Source organism: Crotalus tigris, unplaced genomic scaffold, assembly GCF_016545835.1.
Source record: "Crotalus tigris isolate CLP2741 ecotype Arizona unplaced genomic scaffold, ASM1654583v1 scf7180000017833.3397121, whole genome shotgun sequence".
In the NCBI taxonomy this organism is placed as follows: domain Eukaryota; kingdom Metazoa; phylum Chordata; class Lepidosauria; order Squamata; family Viperidae; genus Crotalus; species Crotalus tigris.
In genome coordinates, this window is record NW_024096661.1 from 1,755,416 (window position 1) to 1,777,796 (window position 22,381).

The window sequence follows — 22,381 nt, forward strand, 5'->3', positions numbered from 1 at the left end:
TTCTTATACCAATCTATGACATATTAATGATTCAACACATTAAAATGCATTTAATATCAGATTTCACTTTAATTTCTTAATGCTGACCTTTAAATAATGAAGTTGGGTTTCTACAAATAGCACAGCTAATTAAATTGAGGGCTACAAACATTATAAGGTAATGTACAGTATATAAGAAAGGGTTTGTGTGTATATGTGTGCGTGTGTGTGTGTGTGTGTGTGTGTGTGTGTGTTCGTGTTGTTCAAATACAGAAACTGGCTATGCACACACACATCCAAACTGTAGAAAGTTAAACCATCAGATCCAGATAGACTCCATTTGAAAATATTTAAATAACTCAAAAGTAAAAATGTCTGGTCTAATCAAATTATTTCACTTTTACCAAAGAACTGGAAGCAGCAATTTTGGTACTAGAGTTTTAAAGAAGCGTAGGAGGATTTTCAGGCTAAGTGTATCTGTTTGGGACAAACTGGTTAATATGTATGTATTTATGTATGTATTTATTAAGCCTTTACATGCACAATTCTTGTTGAAAAGGAATCCCTATGGATTTTGCAAAGGTAAACCTCAACAATTTTTCTCTGTAATTTCAGAGTATAAAGAAAAACATGGACAGAAAAGAATCAACAGAAATGGAATAATCTGAGGAGCTGTCTCACTCCAGTGGAAGAAGCCTACTTCAGATCCTTCCGCCAAAGAATTTCAACTGGAGTCCAAGAGAACCTTTCCTGCTGTGGCCCCCACCCTTTGGAATATTCTCTCCAGAGGTGAGGTCACCCCCACCCTCTTGGCTTTCCAAAAGAGCCTTAAACCTGGCTCTGCCAGCGGGTCTGGGGCACCCAGTAATGGTGCTCTATTCTGGGGATGGCAGATGGGATAGAGAGAAGATCCCAACGCCCAAATCACCAGTCCTTTGGTTTTTAGTCTTTATTTAATCTTTCTTAATTTTAATTGTGTTGTATTTTATTTCTATCACCCTGCAAGCCAGAGTTGCTGCAACAGTGGAGTGAGCAGCATATACATTTAATTAATGGAGCTTCCCACATCATTCTAGTAGAATCTTTCACTGAAAGCCTGAACAAAATATTCACGATAAACTAAGCCACCTGTTTGCACATAAGAGCCACATTTAGTGTTTCCTTGGTTTACATCAGGACAATGATGCAGGGCAAACAAGTCACAGCATTTATGTGGGAGCAGCCATTATTTTCTTGGCTTTGTTGGAAAGGGACTAGAGATTTCTTTTTCTTTTGAAGTCTACTTAAAGTTTACAATACAGGTTTCATGAATTCCTTGACAATTTTCAACTATCACATGTTTGACTATCACAAACGGTCCAGAGGTCACTGAGTATTCATCAAGAGTCCAGTCACTTTATAGTCAAACTGATTAAGGAATAGAAAATAATTCCTTGACCCAAACCTTGTACACCTGTGATGCATTATTTTGGTATATAAGAGGAAATCAATATCTCTCATATAGCTGTTGAAAAACTGCAGATCATTTTGTGCCAATGCTAAATGCATTAAACCATCTGTAATTCAAAAATGAAATCAAAAATTTAGACCCCACTCACATTCTGTAGCATTAATTATAAAATTATCATGGTAAGTTTTGTCTAAGAGAACTAAATAATAGTCACTTATTTCTTAATCATGGACCATATGTGTGAAGAGGCTGTCCATTATTCTCAAGTTATTTATTCAACATGCAAGGACATTGTCATGGTCTTTTACATCATGGTATAAATAACATCAATCACCACAGATGTCATAAGATTACATGGAAATTGGATATGCTGTACCTAAAGTCTGCTGGGAGGAGTCCATTTAATTGAGGCACAAACACTTTAAACACTTCTTAATTAAAGTATTTGCTCAATTTCACAGTTCATTCGAAATAATTAGTAATACTTTACTAGCAATAAAACAATACTGAAGCATAAGAAATAAAATATTTAGAGTTCTATTAATGGGAAAGTCTCGGTAGTTATAAGATCGCAAGCTAGACACTGTATGGGGTTGACCAGATACATGCAAAGACCAGACAGGAGTAATGTAAGCAGGACAGAGAGGCAACTCAAGTATGCCACCATCAGGCCAAGTTGCAACTGTGGTTGAGAACAGCTGCCAGAACCATTGGCAGCATAAAACCTGTCAATTTAGGAAAGAATGACATCTACTGTTATTTCCCCAGAACAAAGGCAAACCCAATTTTATGAGCTCTGCCCTTCCCTCAAAACATGTGGCCAGGAAACACAGTATAAGTAAAGTCCTGTGAAAACTCTAGCTTTCCTACTAGATTGCCAACTTTAACTAAAATCAGTCCTTCCTCTCCTCAGTGAACATGTGCATATGACATATTTGTGTGTCTGCAGGTGTGTTTGGTAAGTGTAGTTTACATCTATCAAAAAAGCTTCAAAGAGTTGCATGGTTGGGATAAAAAATAAGCTGAATTAATTACTAGTAATTTAAATTATGTGCCTCTAAAACAGGGGTGTCAAACTCAATTTCATTGAGGGCCGCATCAGCATTGCAGTTGCCCTCAGGGGGCTGGGTGGGTGTGGCCAGGGTGGGTGCAGCCTACTGGGTGGGCATGGCCAGCTCTACATTCATGTCAAGGGTGCCTGTGGGGGCCTGGGCAGGAGTGGGACAGATCTGAGGGTCTCTGGCAGAAGGGGGCGGGACCAGGGCAAGTGCCAAGGCATGGTCCATTGGAGGAGCCTCACTGTTCCTCTCAGGCCATGCGGGGGAGGGCTGGATGGTGGTGCGGGTTGCTCGGAGCCCTGGGCAGCACAGGTCAAACGTCCAGCCTGGGCCTCGGTAAATTTGACAAATTCTGATATACTTCACTTAGAGGGATGGAATCTACTTTTTGGGTGGCATGCCTATTTAATATTTAATAAAAAAAATGGATTGGGCTTTTAAATCTCATATCTTAAGAACTTCTTTACTTAGGGTTTGGAGAAAATATTATAAAAGTGATTTCAAAGTACCATTATGGGCTATACCTTGGCATGCAATAGAAGGAATAAAAAGAGGGGTTAAAAAGGATATGGTGTCTTATAGACAGTTACTTAAATGGGATGGACAAAACTGGCAGTTAAAATCACGGGAAGAGTTAGCACAAGAAAATATTATTTATTCTTGGTTCCAATATAGGCAATTATCAGATAGATGGAAGATGGACTGTAAGGTGGGTTTTCTCAGAGAAGATGAAAATCTTATTAAGCAAGTGAAGGATCAAAGACAAACCCACATTAAGAGAATTTATGGGGTTTTAGTTGAATTGGATTCAGAAACGGAACTAATTAAAGATTGTATGATTAGATGGACGCAGAATTTTGGCGAGCCAGTTCCATTGGACACCTGGGAAACTATTTGGGTGAGAAATGTCAAATTTACACAAGCACAGAACTTAAGGGAGAATTTTTATAAAATGTTTTAAAGATGGCACCTTGATCCACAAAAAATGTCTTTTATGTACCCTGACTTACAACCTAAATGTTGGCGATGTGGTTGTATGGACGCTACTTATTATCATATTTGGTGGTCGTGCAGAGAGATAAAAGCATTCTGGATTAAGATATGGTGGAATATCCAGAGAATTTTTAAAAGGAGGGTAAAATTTACTCCACAATTATTTTTGTTAGGTATAGTTATTGATTGTGATACAAAGGAGGTTATATTGATGTTAAATTTGATTACAGCTGCGAGGCTGTTAGTAGGACAATATTGGAAGAAGGAATCTTTGCCTACATTGCAGGAGTGGTTTCTTAAAGTGTCTCATTTGGCGGAAATGGCAAAGATTTCGGCTTTCTTAAAGGGACAAACGCAAGAGAAATTTCTTGCTGTTTGGGATAAATGGATAAAATTTATACAATTTAAATTTGATATAAAAAATACTATATAGTTTTTTCATAATTTTTAACTCTATATATATATATATATTCTATTTTATATTTTTTTTTTATAAATATAAATTTTTTTAACTTTTTTTTAATTAAGCCTATATTCTGCTCTGGGAGGCCCTGGGAGGGGGAAGGGGGGGGGTTGGGTAGGGGTGGGGGAAGGGGGGTTTTGTTGGGTAATGTTTGTTTTTTATTTGTATATGTTGTTTTTTGTTTTTGTATTGTCTTTTATTTTCTGTAAAATTTATAAAACTTTTTAATAAAAAAAAAAAAAAAACGTCCAGCCTGGGCCTCAAGCACCCGCGGCCCCAAGCCCAGCCCTTCCCCAAGTGGGCGCCCAGCTGCACTTATCTCTTCCTCAAGGCTACTGCTGTTGTGCTTGCTCTCCTTAGCCAGGTTCTCATGATGGGTACAAGGGCAAAGTCAGAGGGAGGCCCATTCCCTCTCCATGGAAGGAGACCCAGCTTTGTATCCAAAGCTTCCTTAGCAATAGGATGGGAGATCCCCAGGATAGCCAGGAGGAGGGGGCAAGGGGATGGTGAAAGGTCAGCAGGGCAAGACTAAGGTAAGACTTCCCTCAGACCCTCCCTCTCCTTTCCTTCTTTCTAAGTACAGAGTGGTGGGAAAATATTTGAGATGAGGGAGGAAGAAAAACAGGCAAGAAACACAGCTGGGGAGGTGTCACCCTTTGTGAGGAATGAAGAAATGCACCATCGCCTGGAAGTGGCCAGTGCGATGGTGCATTTCTTCATTCCTCACAAAAGTGACACCTCCCCAGCATGCACCCAAGGGACAGGGCCAACATGGCAGGGGCTGGTTCCTCGCTGTTTCCAGACAGCCTTGTGGAGCTAAGACTGAATGTGTTTCAGCATAGATGGCCACCATAAAATTGTACATTGGCTCCTGGCCAGCCAGAGCCAGGGCCAAGGCAATGGGGGCCGTTCCCTCATTGTTTCCAGGATGGCTTCTCGGGCCACATGAAACCACTTTGCGGGCCGCATCCGGCCCCCAGGGCTTGTGTTTGACATGTCTGCTCTAAAATATGATTAATAAATAAAAAGAAAAGAAAAAATAAATTGAACCCCCTCTAAATAAACCCATAACCTATCCCACATAGAAACATTCAAATATATGCATGCACACATTCCCCATCCTCTTCTTTCAAGCATCAAATAGGAAAAATACTGAATGGAGATGGACAACAGGAACGATAGTCGAAAGGGGCAGAGACACAAAGGAACAAAACTGGATGGAAGTAGGTAAGGGGGAAAGGTAACAGGACCGAGAATGAAAGGGAAATGAGAGGTGTCCTATTTAAATGTTAGAAACATAGCTAAAAGTCACTAGGCAAATCTCCCCTCCCCAAATAAACTCATCCTCAAAAGCATTCACACTTTTTTGTATAGCTTGCAATCATCTGAAACATCTGACCATTTGTTTTTATTTTCTACAGCTTTTACTATTCTTAGCAGCCCCCTCATTGATCTAGGAAAAGAAAGCCTAGTCTTTAAATAGGTAACGTTTCCAGGAAATATTTTCATTTAAGTATTCCAACTTTTTAATACCTGACCACTTCTAAGTTGGTATCTTGAACATTCAAATGCCAAACATGAGCAGAAGGAAGGGAAGGGAAGAAAGGGGAAGACAACACAAGATATTAAAGAGACCACAAGATGGCTCCGATCTGCTACAAATAAACAGCCCTTGGTTCAAAATATTACAGGATACAAAAAAAGAAATCAAAATTTTATAGATGCCAAGAATATTTTTTAAAAAAAACATTCTGAACATTCATGACAATTGTCTGCCATACAAATGAATGCCAAAATCAAACACTCTGTGCTATAACTTATACAGAAAAATAAAGAAGAGTTAAAGAGTTAACACAAACCAGAAAACTGAGATTAGAAATCTAGCAAAACTTCTTGGTTATATGTATTTTGCTATTTCTATAGAAAAATTTTCCTGAAAATAAATACACACAAACACATATACATACATACATACATACACACATACACACATACACACATACACACATACATTGGAGGAAAGAGTAGCTAATGTTACTGTACTTGATAAGGAAATATCTCATTTCGGATGATGTAAATTGTGAGTCTCAAGTCTGCAGCCTATCAATGCTTAAACCAATATAATGTACTAGAACTGACTTTAAGGACCTTGCTTGTAATATATAATGCAATTATGATAGATCTCAAGTGACTTGGAAATACAACTCTAGATAAAGGCCTTAGTACTTTTAAATGTTACAGCAACTGCACAAAATATTGTTAGTGCAGTATTCCGGTGTTTTTCAAAGTATGTCTTTTGAAGAATAAACCAAATCCTAATTCCATTCCTCACAAGCCTTTTCTTAATTGTGCCTACATTAACAAATTTGGATCTCAAATTTTTGAAGCTTTTTTTTTTAAGCTGAAGGAAGCAATTGAATTCTCTTACACCTACTGCAGAAATGGTATAAGAAATGGGTAAATTAATTCATCACATGCTAACTAAATTATCAGCTCAGACTTTGATTTTTAAGACCAGAATGACCCATATTAATTAGTCTGACCTCCTGTAAAGAAAATTACATCTCTTCCCATTATTTAACCTTGAAGAATCCAATTTGCATTTAGACAGAGCATGTCTAAGAAAAAATAACTGTCTTCATTTTGAATAGTACATTTTATTTCTCCTCTCAGAACCTTAAGGAACAACTAAAGTAGTTGTACTTCCCCACCACCAAAATCTTTGGATCAGTTGTTTTGACTAGCTTTTAATCTCATCTTTCCATTATCAAGAAGAGAAAGCTGCTTTCTGTTGTCAGTTAGAGAACCAAAGATCATCAGCAATAGCACTTTTTATCTTCTAGGAAAACAAGGGGGAGGACAGCTTAGTGCATTCATATAAGCTGCCTTGTGAGGGTAGCAAACAGTCTATTATCAAGAAGAAACTGTGAGCATTTCCCTCTTTGCAAGTATAGCACAGCAGGATAATAATTAGCCTGGACTCAACTTTATTTCTGGTATTGTCAAAACATTTTTTGAATTAAAGGTTTCCTTTCTTATTGTTTTCCTAATATCTTAAATCTCTTAGTCTTTAAATATTTTTTACTATTTTATTTTTAACCAACAAAACAAAACAAAACAAAGCAAAACATAACACACATACACACACAGTATATACTCCTCCCTCATTTTTTAACAGCAATTACATAACAGTAATCTTCTATTATTTACATTTCCCCCCTTATTCTTCTTTGGAATATTTGTCCTTATTGCCCCGTTGTTTCTTATTTACATTTTTCTTCCTTCATATTCTACTTCTTATTAAGAATAATTCATGTTATTATTATTATACATTATTATACACATATTTTCACTTTTGACCTTTCTATATTTATTCTCCTCTATTATTTCTAGTTTCCAACCAGTCATACCACTTGTTCCATGTTATATAGTACTCTGTGTCTTCCTTTTCTTTTATCTTTTTATATCTTTTCTTTTATCTTTTTAAATAAAGAGGGAAGATCCATGACATTTAGGTGCAATTCCACTTGAGCTAATGGTTCATTTTTCAAGCCACTTTAAATCGATTAACCTGATCTCCTAAATAAAACACATGAACCAGAGTTACCTTAAGTTTGCCTTTAAGTTTAATGAGAAAAGTTTATGTTTTAGAACTCCACCTTATGTAAATATCAAAGAAAAAGAAGGCAGTACTGACAGCCATTACTTAAGCATGTAACATGTATGTGTGCTTGAAGTTTTCTTGGCAGCATTTTCAGAAGTGTGTTGCCCTTGCCTGCTTCCTAGGACTGACAGTGAATGACTGGTTCAAAGCCACATCGCTGCTTTGTGTCCAAGGCATGGCTACAGCTTGGGTCTCCCAATTTCTAGTTTGGTGCTTTAAATCTCTCGAACAAACTGGCTTTCTGCCCATGTTACTTCTTGCCAAATCAAATATTATTAACCTTTTATTTTTGCAATTAAACCTTTATATCTAGCATAAAGACAGTTTATCTGACTTTAACAAATCTTTACAACTTGGCTGCTGTTAATGGCCCTTTTCCAATAAAGTCTTGCTTCTGCTTCTGCTGATAACATATAGGCTGAACTTGTCCTTCAACTGGAAGCACAATGCTTTCTATTAAAGTCCCTTTAGAGCAGGCTTGTCAAACTGCAGGCCCACGGGCCATATGCATCACGCCAAAACTGCGCCCACCCCATTACCAGCAATGGGGAAAAAGTCACAATACGTTGCGTGACGTCACGTGACATCGCGAGTTTGACATGCCTGCTTTAGAGGTTCCCACTGAATTCAATGCAATCTAAAATATTTTGACACAAACATTACTGATTGCAACCACAGATAGTATACTAATAAAATGTAGCCTGCACCCCAGACCTTCCTTCCTTGCTTACTGAATCAAACAACCTTTTGCATCTTCAGTTCAACAACTTCTAGAACATCTTAGCTTTATTGAATAAGAATGAATATTATCAGAATCTTTTCTGATAATAAGAAAAACTATGTTTCAGCAAAGAAGCAAACAAGTGATCCATAAAAAATAATTTACTGAATTAAAAACTGAATACTGCATTGACAAAATAGTAATGAGAGGCAGAGACAACAATGGGCTCAAAATAAAACAAAACAAAACAAATAGAACAGAGAGCAATAATTGGCACACTTTCAGTACATAACACAGGTTTTGCCTTTCCTTCTATTCTGGGCATGCTAAATCTATAACTGGAAGTTCATTCAGAAAATCTACTGGTCTTTCAGTTCAATAAGGCAAAGCTACTTGTACTTTATTGATTTGATTTGATTTGATTTGATTTTTATAGCCGCCTATCTCAGCAAACGACTATGGGCAGCTCTAAATAGTCTACCTAAAAATGAAGTTACACCTGCAGTTCTTCATCAATTTTCTATATCACCCCACCTCTTTTTTAAAAAAAAAAACATCAAAATTTATCTTAACAGAATTCTTCAAGAACTTTTAGAAAAACATGGACTAACTTTAGAACTCCGATTAGTTCTATCATTCAAACCACTGTAAACATATTTGAAAGCGCATACTATATTTCCACAAATATGGCACTCTATTATATGCTTTATATCATTTGACTGATGTGATTGTGTGCATTCTTCTGGTCTTTCCAATGGCACTCTTTGATTTATCTAGATTTATTAAAAATCATTTCTCCCTCTAAACCTACAGGTTCCATAGTCAACTGGGATAATCAAAATACAACATACTTACATTGAATTTTATTATGTCATATATCAAGTACCGAGGAACTACTTGACCATTTACCTTGTCAATTATCATTTCCTTAAAAAGAAAAGCAAAACGGTATTTTAATATTCATTCAACAACTTTGGCAACAGTTCAACAATTGATTTTAATTAAAGATTAATTTATGATTTCCACAACTGATTTTAACTAAAACATTCTTTTATACTGGACACAGTTTTCAACATGGCTGATTTGGTTTATTTTTGTCTTTTGTCAAAATCAAGAAGGCAACTGAAAGAGGTAAGTGGAAATAAAATGGAATAATGTAGCAGCTTTCTTAGAATTTTATCATTTCTTTTTATATTCATGGATGAAATTTACAATATCAACATTTTAGGAATAATTTTTGAAAAGCAGATCAAAATAATTCCTGTTCAAAATCCCTTGCAGAAAATAACTGAAACTAGGAACCCATAAGATTATATCAAGATATTATCATTCTGAGGCAAAGCTACAGCTGTACATTCATCTGAATAGCAGATTCTTCCTTTCATTAACATGAAATCAATCAAATTCAGGAATTACAACATTATTGTGCCGAAGGCAGTAACTATTATGAGCCATGATGCAGAATCTGACTTTGACCTTGAATCTAATTATATTGCTCCTGTCTGTGCTTCAGGATTGTTAACCCCAGGAATCAGTAAGCTAGGATTTAATTGAGGCTGAAGAGCCACAGACATTTCCTGTTCCACTAGAACAGAGAGGTGACTATGCACAATGCCCCCACCTAAGCTCTAGGTTTAGATGTATACCTAGTCAAGCAGATCAACAGTCCTTGTTGAGGCTCTTCACTAAGCAAAAGGTGAGGCATGAGTAATTGCAGACAGCAATCTGCAGGCAGATTTAGATAGCATCTTTGCAGTCTTTGTTGGAAACAACCATTTGGCTTCCCAGTTCATGACTCTTGTTCCTGTTTCTTGTTTGTGACCCCTTGACTGGTTGACTCCTAATTTGGCTTACTGTGACTCATGGAAAATATTTGGAATAGGATAATTGCTTTTTGGACTCTAATGACACTTTTCAGGCAAACACTCTCTGGTAGGCTTTTGAATTACATTTCAATCTGTTGTATTTACTTCAACTACAGTAAATACTTCAAGTTCTGAGTACTGTATCTGTGTGTACCTGTAACTTTGAAAGAGAACAATAAGAGAGAACAGTGATCTCTGTGAAGATTTCTGTTTTCCCTATTGTGTTGCTAAGGAAACAAAAAATAACTATGGGAAGGGGGAATTGTGTAGGTTTATTCAACTGATGCGCCGAACTGCCAATAAAGGAGTCTGAAGAACGAATAGATTTAGTTGCAAAGTGATTATATTTAACAAGCACCTTGGTATTTTAATCATGTGCATATGGTTTTCAAGACACTAAATAAAAACAGCTTTTATTCAGACTAATATTAAACTTAAGAGCCTATGACTCCTGTTGAGACTTATACTTATGCTGCAACGACTAATGTGCCCTCTGATTTATTCTTCAATGTCTGTTAATTTGTTCTTTTGGTCTTTTTTTAATCTTCCAGGTTTAGATGAAGAAAAACTTTACTTTTGAAACAAAAACCTCTCCCATTGCACTGAAGTCATTGGTCCTGGGAAGAGACAGGGCAGCAAATCTGGAAAAGGTATTGCGTGTCATTGGATTGAAAGTTATGGTTTGGGTAAGGGAACTCATTACTGCCAATTTAAATAAACCCAAGTATGAGACTGTTTAAAGTGATGGTGATTAAAGATTTTAAAATATATTATTATTATTATTAATAGTTTATTATAGTGAAATTTTTATTATATTGTATTGTTTATGAATTAGGATTTTAATTTGTTTATATGATCAAGTTTATTTGCAAATTGTTTATTCTGTGTTAAAGGGGAGTTAAAGTGCATTATATTTGTTTATCTATATAGTTGGTTAATGTTAGTTAGATTATGATTATTATATTTGTTACCCTGTATTCAGCTCTGGAAAGTGGGGGAGGGGGAGGGGAGGGGGGGTTGGGGGTATATTTTGTAATTTTTGTGAAACTTTTTAATAAAAAAAAAGATTTTAAAAGATATATCGTGATTCATTTCTTTCTCCATAACCACCATGACCGTCACTGTGATGTTACTGTAGGGACAAAATGAAGGAAAATGCCCCCATGTGAATGGCCCTGAGCTCCTGGACAAAAGGCAGAACATAGGTTAAATGAACAAACATGCCCAAAATACTCAAGAATTAAATCAGCTAAGAAATGATATGTAGATACATGTTGCTCTAACAGCAGGGAATTTTTGTAAAGTTCCATAGTAACATAAATATAGTAGGATCTCTTGCCCAGGACCAATTTCAGCCCTTTTCATTGGTGACTAACATGACAGAGACACATCTCACTACTAATGATCTATCACAACTTGTAGCATAAAGAAAACTTGCTTTGTAGTGGAATTTTTATAAAATGATGTACTGCTGATACTTGCCATCAGACAAATTCTCTAGAATCTATAAAGTTACTTCAAATAGGCTGAAAATGTGAGCAAGAAGGGACATTTTACCATGTTTGGTGTATATGTAAAAAAGCCAAAACATTGTGGATACAAATGCATACATGCATAATTCCGAAGATTCTAAAGATTAAAATACAACTAAACCAGATTCCGCATGGAACATGAGGAGATGGCTAAATTATTTTTTTTGACTGGGGAAAAAACATTTATAGCTGCCTGGCAACCCCATGCAGACTTTTTGCATGGTGGGGGAAAATGCACTCATGGTTTGTGATTTTGATGGTTAGAAAAAAAAACTGTATCATAGAAAAAGTGCTCTTTTTCTTTCCTTTGTAATCACAGAGCAAGAATTAATTTTGTAATTTTGTATTTATTAGGAGCCATGATGGCACAGTGGTTAGAATGCAGTATTGCAGGCTAACTCTGCTGACTGCCAGGAGTTCAATCCTGACCAGTTTAAGATTGACTCAGCCTTCTATCCTTCTGAGGTCAGTAAAATGAGGACCCAAATTGTTGGGAGCAATATGCTGACTCTGTAAACCAGGCATGTCAAACTTGCAACGTCACGTGACAGCAATGGGGTGGCCGTGGTTTCGGCGTGACGCATCTGGCCCGCGGGCCAGCCTGCTGTAAACCATTCAGAGAGTGCTGTAAAGGACTATGGGGCAGTATATAAGTGTGCGTGCTGAGTCTAAGTGCTCTTGCTGCAGAAGAAACTGGAAGCTTCTTTTTTCTGTTCTCTTTCTGCACTTTTTTGTTTCCTTTCTCCTTTAACTCCTTATTAATTTGTGCATGTATGTTTTTTGTAAAACTTTTAATAAAAATTTCTTTAAAACAAAACAACATTGATTGAGGCATTTACCTGCTATTTCACCAAAGATCACTGCAATCTTAGATTAAGATAAAGTTATATTTGTTCAGCTGTGGAATGATGATATCAGCAAAAACAAGGAGCTATTTCTATTAAAATTTCTCACTTTTAATGGTTCTCTGACAAGTTACAACTCTGGAACTTGGGAGTAGAAACAATAAAATAAAGATATTATTACAGTGTGGATATTAGAAACCAATCCTAAGGGCACATATTTGGTAAATAGCAATTTATTTTGTGAATCCTAGGAGTCTGCCCTAGTAGGGTAGTATTTGCATTTTACCATTACAGTAATCACTACAAAATCCAATACTGAATTTAAGAAAAGTACGATTCTGCAAAGAAAACCTCTTACCCCATCCAAAAGAGTATTTTCTAAATGCACACGTGGATCTTTACGAAACGGAAACTCCAAATTAGACACATGAAACACAGAGTTATCTCTGTCAATCATATAAACTTCCTTCTTACCATCAATTAACATCATATACCTAAAGGAAAAAAGAATGTAATATCAGTTAAAGCTCTATTTCCTTCATAATGTTTACTCTATAGTTATTGAATCTCATCCCTCTTAACGAACTTTCTTTCAAACAGAAAGGGGAACTGCTACCATGTTTCCCCGAAAATAAGATCAGGTCTTATTTTTATTTATTTATTTTTTTGCCTCCAAAAGAGGCTTCAGGTCTTTTTTTCTGGAGATGTCTTTTATACTCACCTCAGGCACCCACAGCCCCGCCCGTGCCAGTCCACTTCTTCCGCAGCTGCATTCCAGCCTGCATTTCGCAGTCAGGCCTTTCAGGAAGGCCACTGCAGCCGAGTACCAACTGCAGTGGCCTTCCTGAAAGGCCTATGACTGAGAAATGGAGGCTTGGCTGCCGAAGATGCCGCAAAAGAAATGGGCCAGCGAGGAGAGGCCTGGCAGCAAGGTAAGTAAGTGCGGGGCGAGTGGGGCAACTCCACACCCCACCCCAGCTTGATTTTTAGGTGTGTGCCTCGCCCCCAAACTAGGGCTTATTTCTGGGATAGGCCTTACTTTCGGGGAAACACAGTACTTTCAACTCAAGCTAAGTCTGAATCTGTGATTTTTAGGAGCATTTATTGTTCATTGTACATTTGAAACTACATTGGGGCAAAACAGATATAGATCACCGAAAATTACATCTTGCACACTCTTTAAGCAAGCCAGAACACAATGAATGCTAGAGCATAACTCTTCATGTTCTGACCTGCCTACCGCTTGCTACAAAATAAAATTGCCCAAAAAAATTTATATAAGCTTAATATATAACATTGTTGGAACAAATCTCTTTAATGCAGAAAAGCAAATGTGTCGTTACTTGCATGTATGCATGAATTATTCTGAACCAAAGGAATAGTAGACATGAACTTTAGAGCTAAATACTTGCCAAGAACGTCAATAGCAAATTATCTTGACATTACAGTACAAATTTCCTGATTTGTAATTTTTCTATTCTTGCTACTTATCTAGTATGAATACATATAATCTGTTAGACACAATACACATATATTTTTACCTGGATGTATTTGTATTATAAACCAGCACCATTTTCAGAATTAATTAAATTGATGTTTCATCTTTTTTATTTAAATAATATTAGTTTTTCTCTTTGGATTTCTAGAACAATATTTATCTACTATATATAATATCATTAGCTTATAACTGTAAAACAGCAATGTTTACAATTCTCTTTCCTTATTTTCTAAATAAATTGGGAATTAGCAATTTACAAAAGTAAACATAGTCTCATAAAACACATGATTTTTAATAAAAGGTTCTAAGTTAAATATTTAAAAATTGCACATTTAAAGATGCATGACTTGAAAAAGTAGGTTCTTCAAATTGCTGTTCATCACCTACAATCAGTCAAACTATCAAAACCAAATATTAGCATTATTTTAAATAATTTCAAAAGAATTTATTTTCTATTTTAAAAATTGGTACATTTCACAATTAAGACGTGGTATCCAACTGCTAACAGAAGAATAGCAAAGAATTATTAAAATATTACATGCTTGCAACAGCTTTTTTGTTTGTAATGTATACATGGCACATTTTATTCTAAACCTGTCCATAAACTTTCTCAGATCCTCATCAAAAACAAACAGCACTAACTCTAGACCAGTGGTTCTCAACCTGTGGGTCGCGACCCCGTTTGGGGTTGAACGACCATTTCATGGGGGTCGCCAAACAACGCAGTCCGCCATTTTTTCCCCTTTTCCTTAGCTGTGCTACTCCCTTTTATTCTATTGGCTTTTGAAAGCCAATAGAATAGACTCTCTTGAATAGAGTCTAATTTTATTGGCTTTCAAAAGCCAACAGGAATTGTCCAGGCTGTCTCTGCCCTGCTGAGCCCGCCAAAAGTCCCATTCTGCAAACGGTGCTGCAAGTTGTCTGCAGTGAAGACGAGCTGTCTGGAGTTTCCACCCCTCCCTGCTGAGCAACTACTAAAAATGTAAGTAAAAGAGGGCCAGGGATGGGAGGTGGGAGGCCGGCAGGCGCAGGGAGGGTTGTTGGCGTGTGTGGGGCCCGGTGGGTGCCTTACCTCCCTTGGGTTGGGCCAGCTGGTGGCCCAGCCGGTGGTCGGCCTGCGCTGTCTCTGCCACTTGCCAGCTACGCCTCGGCCGGCGAAGGGGGCGGCACCACGCATGCGCAGCGCTCCCGGGCAGGGAAAGTCCTCAACTTACGACTGGTTGGGTAGTCCTCAACTTACGACGGGTTGGATAGTCCTCAACTTACGACCGGTTGGGGGTCGCAGCATTAAAAAGGTTGAGAACCACTGCTCTAGACCATACATATTTATAAAGGCATATTAATGATGTGAATAAAAACTGGAAAATTTCAAAATATGATTAAACTTTCAGCAGACTATCAAAGTCTGGGTTCATAACCATACAAATAAATAATTTTAATAAAAATCCAGACTCTGAGACTAAGGTTCAGCTTGTTTTCAGCCTGCATTTCCTTTTAAAGATCAGAATGTGTTTCTTTGCAGGATCCACTGCAATTTCGTTCTCTCAGCATTTAAGATATTTGTAAATAAAAAATTTCTTCCATCAAATTCTTTATTTTCATTTTTTTAATTAATACTAGCATTATTTTAATTTACACTCTTAATAGTTTGAATTCTGAATTCCTCTTTAATTTTCACCATCTATCCTGAGTACTCATTCAAGTAGGAAAGTGGAATATAAATCAAGTAAATAAAATAAAAGATGGAGCAGAAATTATATCAGAAAGTACTAACAATTTACTGGATGATCTGATTACCAAATGTTTAACATTTTCAACAACAAGGTGTCTCCTTTCCCCTTAAAATGCAGACCTTGTTGATATTAGTGTGTTCAATGAAATCCAGGAATCGGTACTAGATTATGATCAAACAAAGCTAGCTGCTTTGGAGAGCAAAGACAGAATTTTGTTGAAGAAGAATATTCTCCATTTTGGGATTGAACACATGTTCAGAATCCCCCCTGCTTCCTTAAGTTCTAGTATAAATTAGATCTTCATAACCTATAACCTAACTCTTCCCATTCTTGCATTAAAAAGAGAGAAAAAATGAGTACTTAAGGATATAGTAATTTTATAAACTATCAAGAAGCAATTTCATTAACCTCACTTCAAAGAAATATTTTATTTTACCTACTACATCCCAGCAATATTTTTGATCTGAGAAAAAAAAATGTTTTATTTACTGGTTTTACCTATAAACATCTCTGTGTATTTGAGAAATGCAACCACTGTGATTTTATGCTGAATTACTTAAACCAATAAAACCCCCGCCGATCATCAAAATATTATTTATGCAAGTTAGAAGTTAATCAGGTTCAAATGTAACAACAGATGTTGCACTTAAAAGCAGACTGAGCTAGCATGTTCACATTTGGCTTGTTACAGCTAACAACTATGCACGTTATTAAAATGCAACAATTATTTTCCAAAACAAAAACAATTTCCTCACGCTAAAGGAACATTGCCTCTATGTGTCTCTTTTAATAACTTCAGGAAATTACAAGTAAGTCTCAAAAGCAAAATTATTGCAATATCCTAACATTTGGATTTCACATAATCGGTTTTGGTCAGTTTGCAAATTTCTACACATAAAATATAGGATTGCCTCGTCATAACTACCATTTATTTCGCAGACTACCAACATCCTTTTAAAATTATCTGTACCTTTACTCTCCTAAAGATGAGTGTCTCATTACCTTTTCTATGCTATTCAGGCCTGACCGTTCAATTCTACTCATTAGAAAAAACATCTGCTACAAACATTATTAATGAGGCATGTATCTAGGGACTGGAGAAAGCCACTAACCACCTGGGCTAATTATACTTTTTATTATAAAAGCCAAGAGCACCACATATAGAGAACAAACCTCTCTTCCCTGTGATAATTGTCTTACTTGTATAATTTCAATTTTGATAACCTATTTCTTTCAAAGTTATGTTTGTAAAACTATAGCTCCCTTAACTATTAAATTTAGAAGCCACCTGACTCCAAAACGACTCTGGGCAGCTTATATTTAAATAGGAAAAAGAAAGAATTAATCTAAGTTATCTGCAAAGACTATCAACCAATCACTCAGGGTGCCCTAAATATCCTATCCTAGGGCTTGGGAAACTAGACAGGCTTTTAACAACTTGTACAATATCATCAAGGTAGCACCCAAATGAACCTCTGGATGTGTCACAACAGAGAAGGTATACTTCCTGGGTCCCAGATGACAATCCCAGATGTTGGTTCATCTTCAAGTTCTCCTTCTCCATGGTCATGTTGGAAAATGCAGCATACAACAATTTCTGTTCCTACTCTAACAACAGAGTTTCATGTTTTTAGTTGACTATTCCTGATTTATAAAAGATGCATTCCAAATATGCTAACTTGGAAACTCAGCAATTTATCTATTTTTAAAACATTTACACCTACCGTATTAATGTGATATCAGAAAAAATACTAATACCAACAGGCAAGACAAAACAAACTTTTTTTAGTGTTTCTCAGACCACCCTAATAATTATCTTTGTATCAAGTTATTAAATGTAAAAGCAAACTAAAAAAATTGTACGGCTATAACCATATCAAAAATTTCCAGCAATCAATTCAAAATATCAGAATCTCAACAATCTCAGAATTAGGGAAAAAATATGGAAAGGCGCTTAGCACATTTATCAAATGGCAATCCTACTTTTCAGAAAAGCAGATTAAGGCAAGCTACATACATAAAGCAGCATTACTTATTCTAGAGTTTCATCAAAATCACAGATTTTAATACAGAATACAAGACTTCTACTTAAAGACTATTATTAAATAAGGGGTGCCAAAAGTAAGGCCCCATAGGTAATTTATTATATAAATTATATTAAATGTTTAAATTCATTGCCATTTTCTTCTAAGCATTTCCTTACTCGTTCATTGTACCTCTGCCTAAATTCAGTAACATTTTCTCAAAAAAAAAATCATTAATAAAATGAATAAAACATATTGTGATCAGACTACGGGACCTGGCTTTTGGTATACCCTGTCTATTGGGAAAAATGTACAAATTAAATATTCAACCTTTGTCACTATATTTTATGTTATTCACAGTTGGATGTAATCTTCTTTAAATCATCCTGACTATAGCTGCTTATTTTCTTAACAGGTCAGCTTTCATGTACTACTACTCTTAATTTCAGTTAATTAAGTACCCACCTGTACACTGACCAAAACAACCAGCACCGAACTGATCTTATGTTGTTCTTCCCCTACCACATTAGTGAATAAGGTTAATTGGGAGTTGCAGCATTTCATATCCCATATTTGTATAATTCACTGGTATGTGTTAAAAGCAAAATGATCCCATTTAATATATTTTTTATTTGTAGGCAGACCTTAATAAATACCATGGTATTTATACAATAAAAAACATTCATGGTAAGACAAAACATGCAAATTAAAACAAAAGATGAAAAGTATTGGTGTAACACATAAGAAGCAAACTAAAAATATTCAGACTGAAGATTTGAAACCACAGTATAAACTAATTTATTAAACTGTAAGGCTATATAAAACTATACCAATCTAATGTATCAAAATTACTGAAATTACTCCGTAATTTACAAAGAAAACTTCAACTTACCGAGTTCCATCTGCTTTCCAACTTACTTTGTATGGCTTCTGCTCTAACAATTTAATATTCTGTTCATCCATGGAAATAGGCTGCGCCCCAGGGAATCCAGTCCTAATGAGAGGGGGTGAAAAAGGATCTTAAATAGTACCCAGTGCCAACCATTTCTAATCAGTCTTTCATGAATGTCAATTTTAGTATGAGTTTGAACGAATATTTTTAATAAGGTGGACTAAACAATCTTCTCTGCACCCCCTTTAATTCATTGCTGTATTTTCATACAATTTCTAAATTAAAGCTTTTGTTATGAAGATTATTTAGAACACTGCACGCTATTTAACCCTACACCCTTTTATCATCAGTTTAATACTGCAATTATAACATTAAAATGTAGGAGTTGATAGTTTAGAACAGTGGTGGCGAACCTATGGCACGCGTGCCAGAGGCAGCACTCAGAGCCCTCTCTGTGGGCACACGTGCCATGCTCCGGAGATGGCGAGGGACTGGCCCTGCCTCCCTGGCCCTGCCCACCCAGTCTGCCACGACCACTGCGGCCATGCCCACCTGGCACCCGGTGATAAATAAATGGGGTTTGGGTTGCAATTTGGGCACTGGGTCTCTAAAAGGTTCGCCATCACTGGTTTAGGATCAAGGATTGATAAGAATTAGTTGAGAGCGACATTAGAGATTGTTAGATAGCTACCACACACCAGTGTAGAAAAATGAACTTCCAGTTCCTTTTAAAAGCCTGAACCTTTCCCCTGTTTTTCAAATGAATGACTTGCTTTCAGATGTTTTAATGGCAGAAATAAATATTTTAGAGACAATAATATTTTTGGAGGAGTGCTTCTGGCATTTATCCTTTACATATAGCTAAAAGCCCATTGGGTTTGGGGTTTATTTTATTTTATTTTATTCTAGATAGTGTCAGACTGCTATAGATTTCAGAGATTCAAAGACAGCAACAATTGGACTACATGTAGTCTAATTCAAAAGACTTTGAGGGGCATGCCAATAAAGAAAGCAAAATGTTACAAAATTAAAATAAGGTAAGTCTAAAAAATAACATTATCTATATATTTCAGAAATATTTCCAGACAACTTGACTGAAGTGCTATGTTTATTGGTAATGAGAAGGTGACTAGTAGTATGCATGAAGGTCTAGGTGCACCATATACCAAGAATCAAAACAAATATATCCAAATAGACATATAGCCGATATATCATTCTTATTTAACTAGTACTTTTTATAATATGAACACTGTACTTCTTACACTCATTCACTCATTGAAATTAATGTGGATTCTTCTGGATCAATCACATTTGATTCAACGTTCCTGAAAAATTCTCAGAATTAATTTCAGTGGAGTAAATTATAGTTTTAGCAATGGAATTTTAAATATACAACTTCAATGCTGTACAGGTTTGTGAAAATGCTGTCCCTATAGCAATGCTTTTTATACCAGCATCATGTAGAAGAGCGGGCAGATTTTGGGGGAGAGGAGCAAAGTTAAGTGTGTCATCAGCTTAGAGTTGTTACATTGCCACAAGTGATCCAAGTCCAGCCCCCCTCCTTGAATTCTTTTGATTCTTATCTAGAATCAATATAGTGCTGACTGTCAGAATCCAATTATATTTCATCTTTAATCATCAAATATAGAAAACCCCAATTCTGCCTTCTCTGGATTCTGCCATAAGAGGGAGAGAAGGGGGAGAACAAAGGGGCTTTATGGCCCTCACTTCCTTCAGTATACTTCTAAGGAATTGAATGTGTTTATTGCAACCTCAAAGAGTTTGAATGTAAATAGCACCAAAGAACCTTACCATAACAAAGGGGGCTATTTACCTTTCATGTAGTTTATCTGAAGTCTCCATCCAGACGGAAGAAAGGAACAAAGGGGTGGAATTGTGATGCCTGAAACTATCACTGGAAGGGGGGGTGATTGGGTGGGACTGCTGGGGAACCCCTTAAAACCTTGAATGGGAGAGCTTGGACCCCAAGTCCTGTCTAGCACGCCTGCAACCACTTCTTCTTAATAAAGGATTCCTGTTGGAAGAATTATTCCAAGAGTTCTGTCTTCTTAAGATGCAAAGTGGGGTGGGTCCTTACATTGACCGTTAGTTGACCAGATTCTTATGTATAGGCATGGGTAATAAATCTTCTGAACTGCAGCTTAATGAACATATGGCCCTGATCCTGACATATCACTACATTTGAATCAACCACTTCATAAGAAATCCATATGATCTTATCTGAAGATGCTTCTTATGTCACCATTTTACTTGTGCCATTTCCTAAAAATACTTAATGGAGTAATGCAATATTCAGGTCCTCATTTACCATCGGGCCTAAGCAACTCCCATAATCCTTAAATATTACCCACGCTAACTAAGGGATTTATGAGAGCTAAAGTCCACTTTGTTTAGCTGTGTTTATTTATTTATGAGATTTAAATGGCCACTCATTTAAATCTGGTCAGCTTACAACAACTCTAAAATTAATAAATAAAACAATCATAAAAGCAATGAACAAAAACGGCAGAAGTGTTTCCCTTGTGATGCCGAAGGCAGGCTCAGCTACCCTCCTTCCATGCCTTCTGCCCATAAAAGCCCAGCACCTCAATAAAAAAGCCAAATTTTAACAGCTTTCCAAAAGGCTGGAAGGGTGGGGCCTGTCAAATCGCCACAGAAAGATATTCTACAAGGTAGGAGCAGCTTTGGAAAAGTCATGCTTTTAAGATTCTGTTAGATGACAAAATTGCAGGGATGGGACCTAGAGCATGCCCACCCTTTCTGATCTACAGAGAACAGCAGATATTCTTCAAAATAGACCCATAAATAACCAGGTGCCATACCATGTCGGGCTTTAAAGAAGCTAACTAGCACCTTGAATTGCACCCAGAAAACTCTGACAACACCACAACACATCACTTACCTGGCCCAAGGTACAGATGTATACACACTCAAAGACTTCACCCAAGCAGACTACAATCTAACGCCTCACACAACATTCCTTCAATTCAACTCTTCCATCACCCCCAAACCCAACTTTTCCTCTTGCACAATAAAGGTGAAACATGGACAACCCAGGGGCATCCAAAATTGTGCATGCTGCTGCATTCTGAACCAGTAGCAACTTCCAAATAGTCTTCAAAGGCAACCCCCTATAAAGCACATTGCAATACTTCGGCTAGGAGGTAACTAAGGCATGAGTGACTCTGTGCAAGGTCTCCTGATCCAGGAAGGACACAAGTAGCACACAAGACAAATCTGTGCAATCAAAGAGGAGCCATGAGTCCTGGAGGGCTCTAAAATTGGGCCCCAGCTCAGTCCAGAGAAGTGCAACCCCATCCAGAATTAAATCATCAGACCTCGGAGAGATAAAAAATTGAAAGCTACTCTGTCTTATCAGAGTTGAGCCAAAATCAGTTTGTCCCCATCCAGCCTCTTCTAGCCTCCAGGCACTTGGACAACACTACAACACATCACTTACCTGGCCCAGGATACAGATGTATACACACTCAAAGACTCCACCTAAGCAGATCACAATCTAATGCCTCACACAACATTCCTTCAATCCAACTCTTCCATCACCCAAACCCAATCTTTCCTCTTATACCCCATCTCCCCACTCCATTCTTGCTGTCACCTGGAACTGGGGAGGTCATGCACACAC

The 22,381-nt window shown here is 36.8% G+C and overlaps 1 protein-coding gene across 3 annotated transcripts in view; it reads right to left on the reverse strand.

Moving 5' to 3' along the window:
• The window catches only part of RNGTT (RNA guanylyltransferase and 5'-phosphatase), a 134,520-nt gene that overhangs the window by 66,966 nt on the left and 45,173 nt on the right, over positions 1–22,381 (reverse strand). For all 3 annotated transcript variants that reach the window (XM_039343100.1, XM_039343099.1, XM_039343098.1), the window contains exons 8-10: positions 18,718–18,819; positions 12,929–13,064; positions 9,184–9,255 (exon numbers count right to left, since the gene is read on the reverse strand). In XM_039343100.1, the coding sequence (XP_039199034.1) occupies positions 9,184–9,255; positions 12,929–13,064; positions 18,718–18,819 (310 nt within the window). The remainder of the gene's footprint in view (positions 1–9,183; positions 9,256–12,928; positions 13,065–18,717; positions 18,820–22,381) is intronic.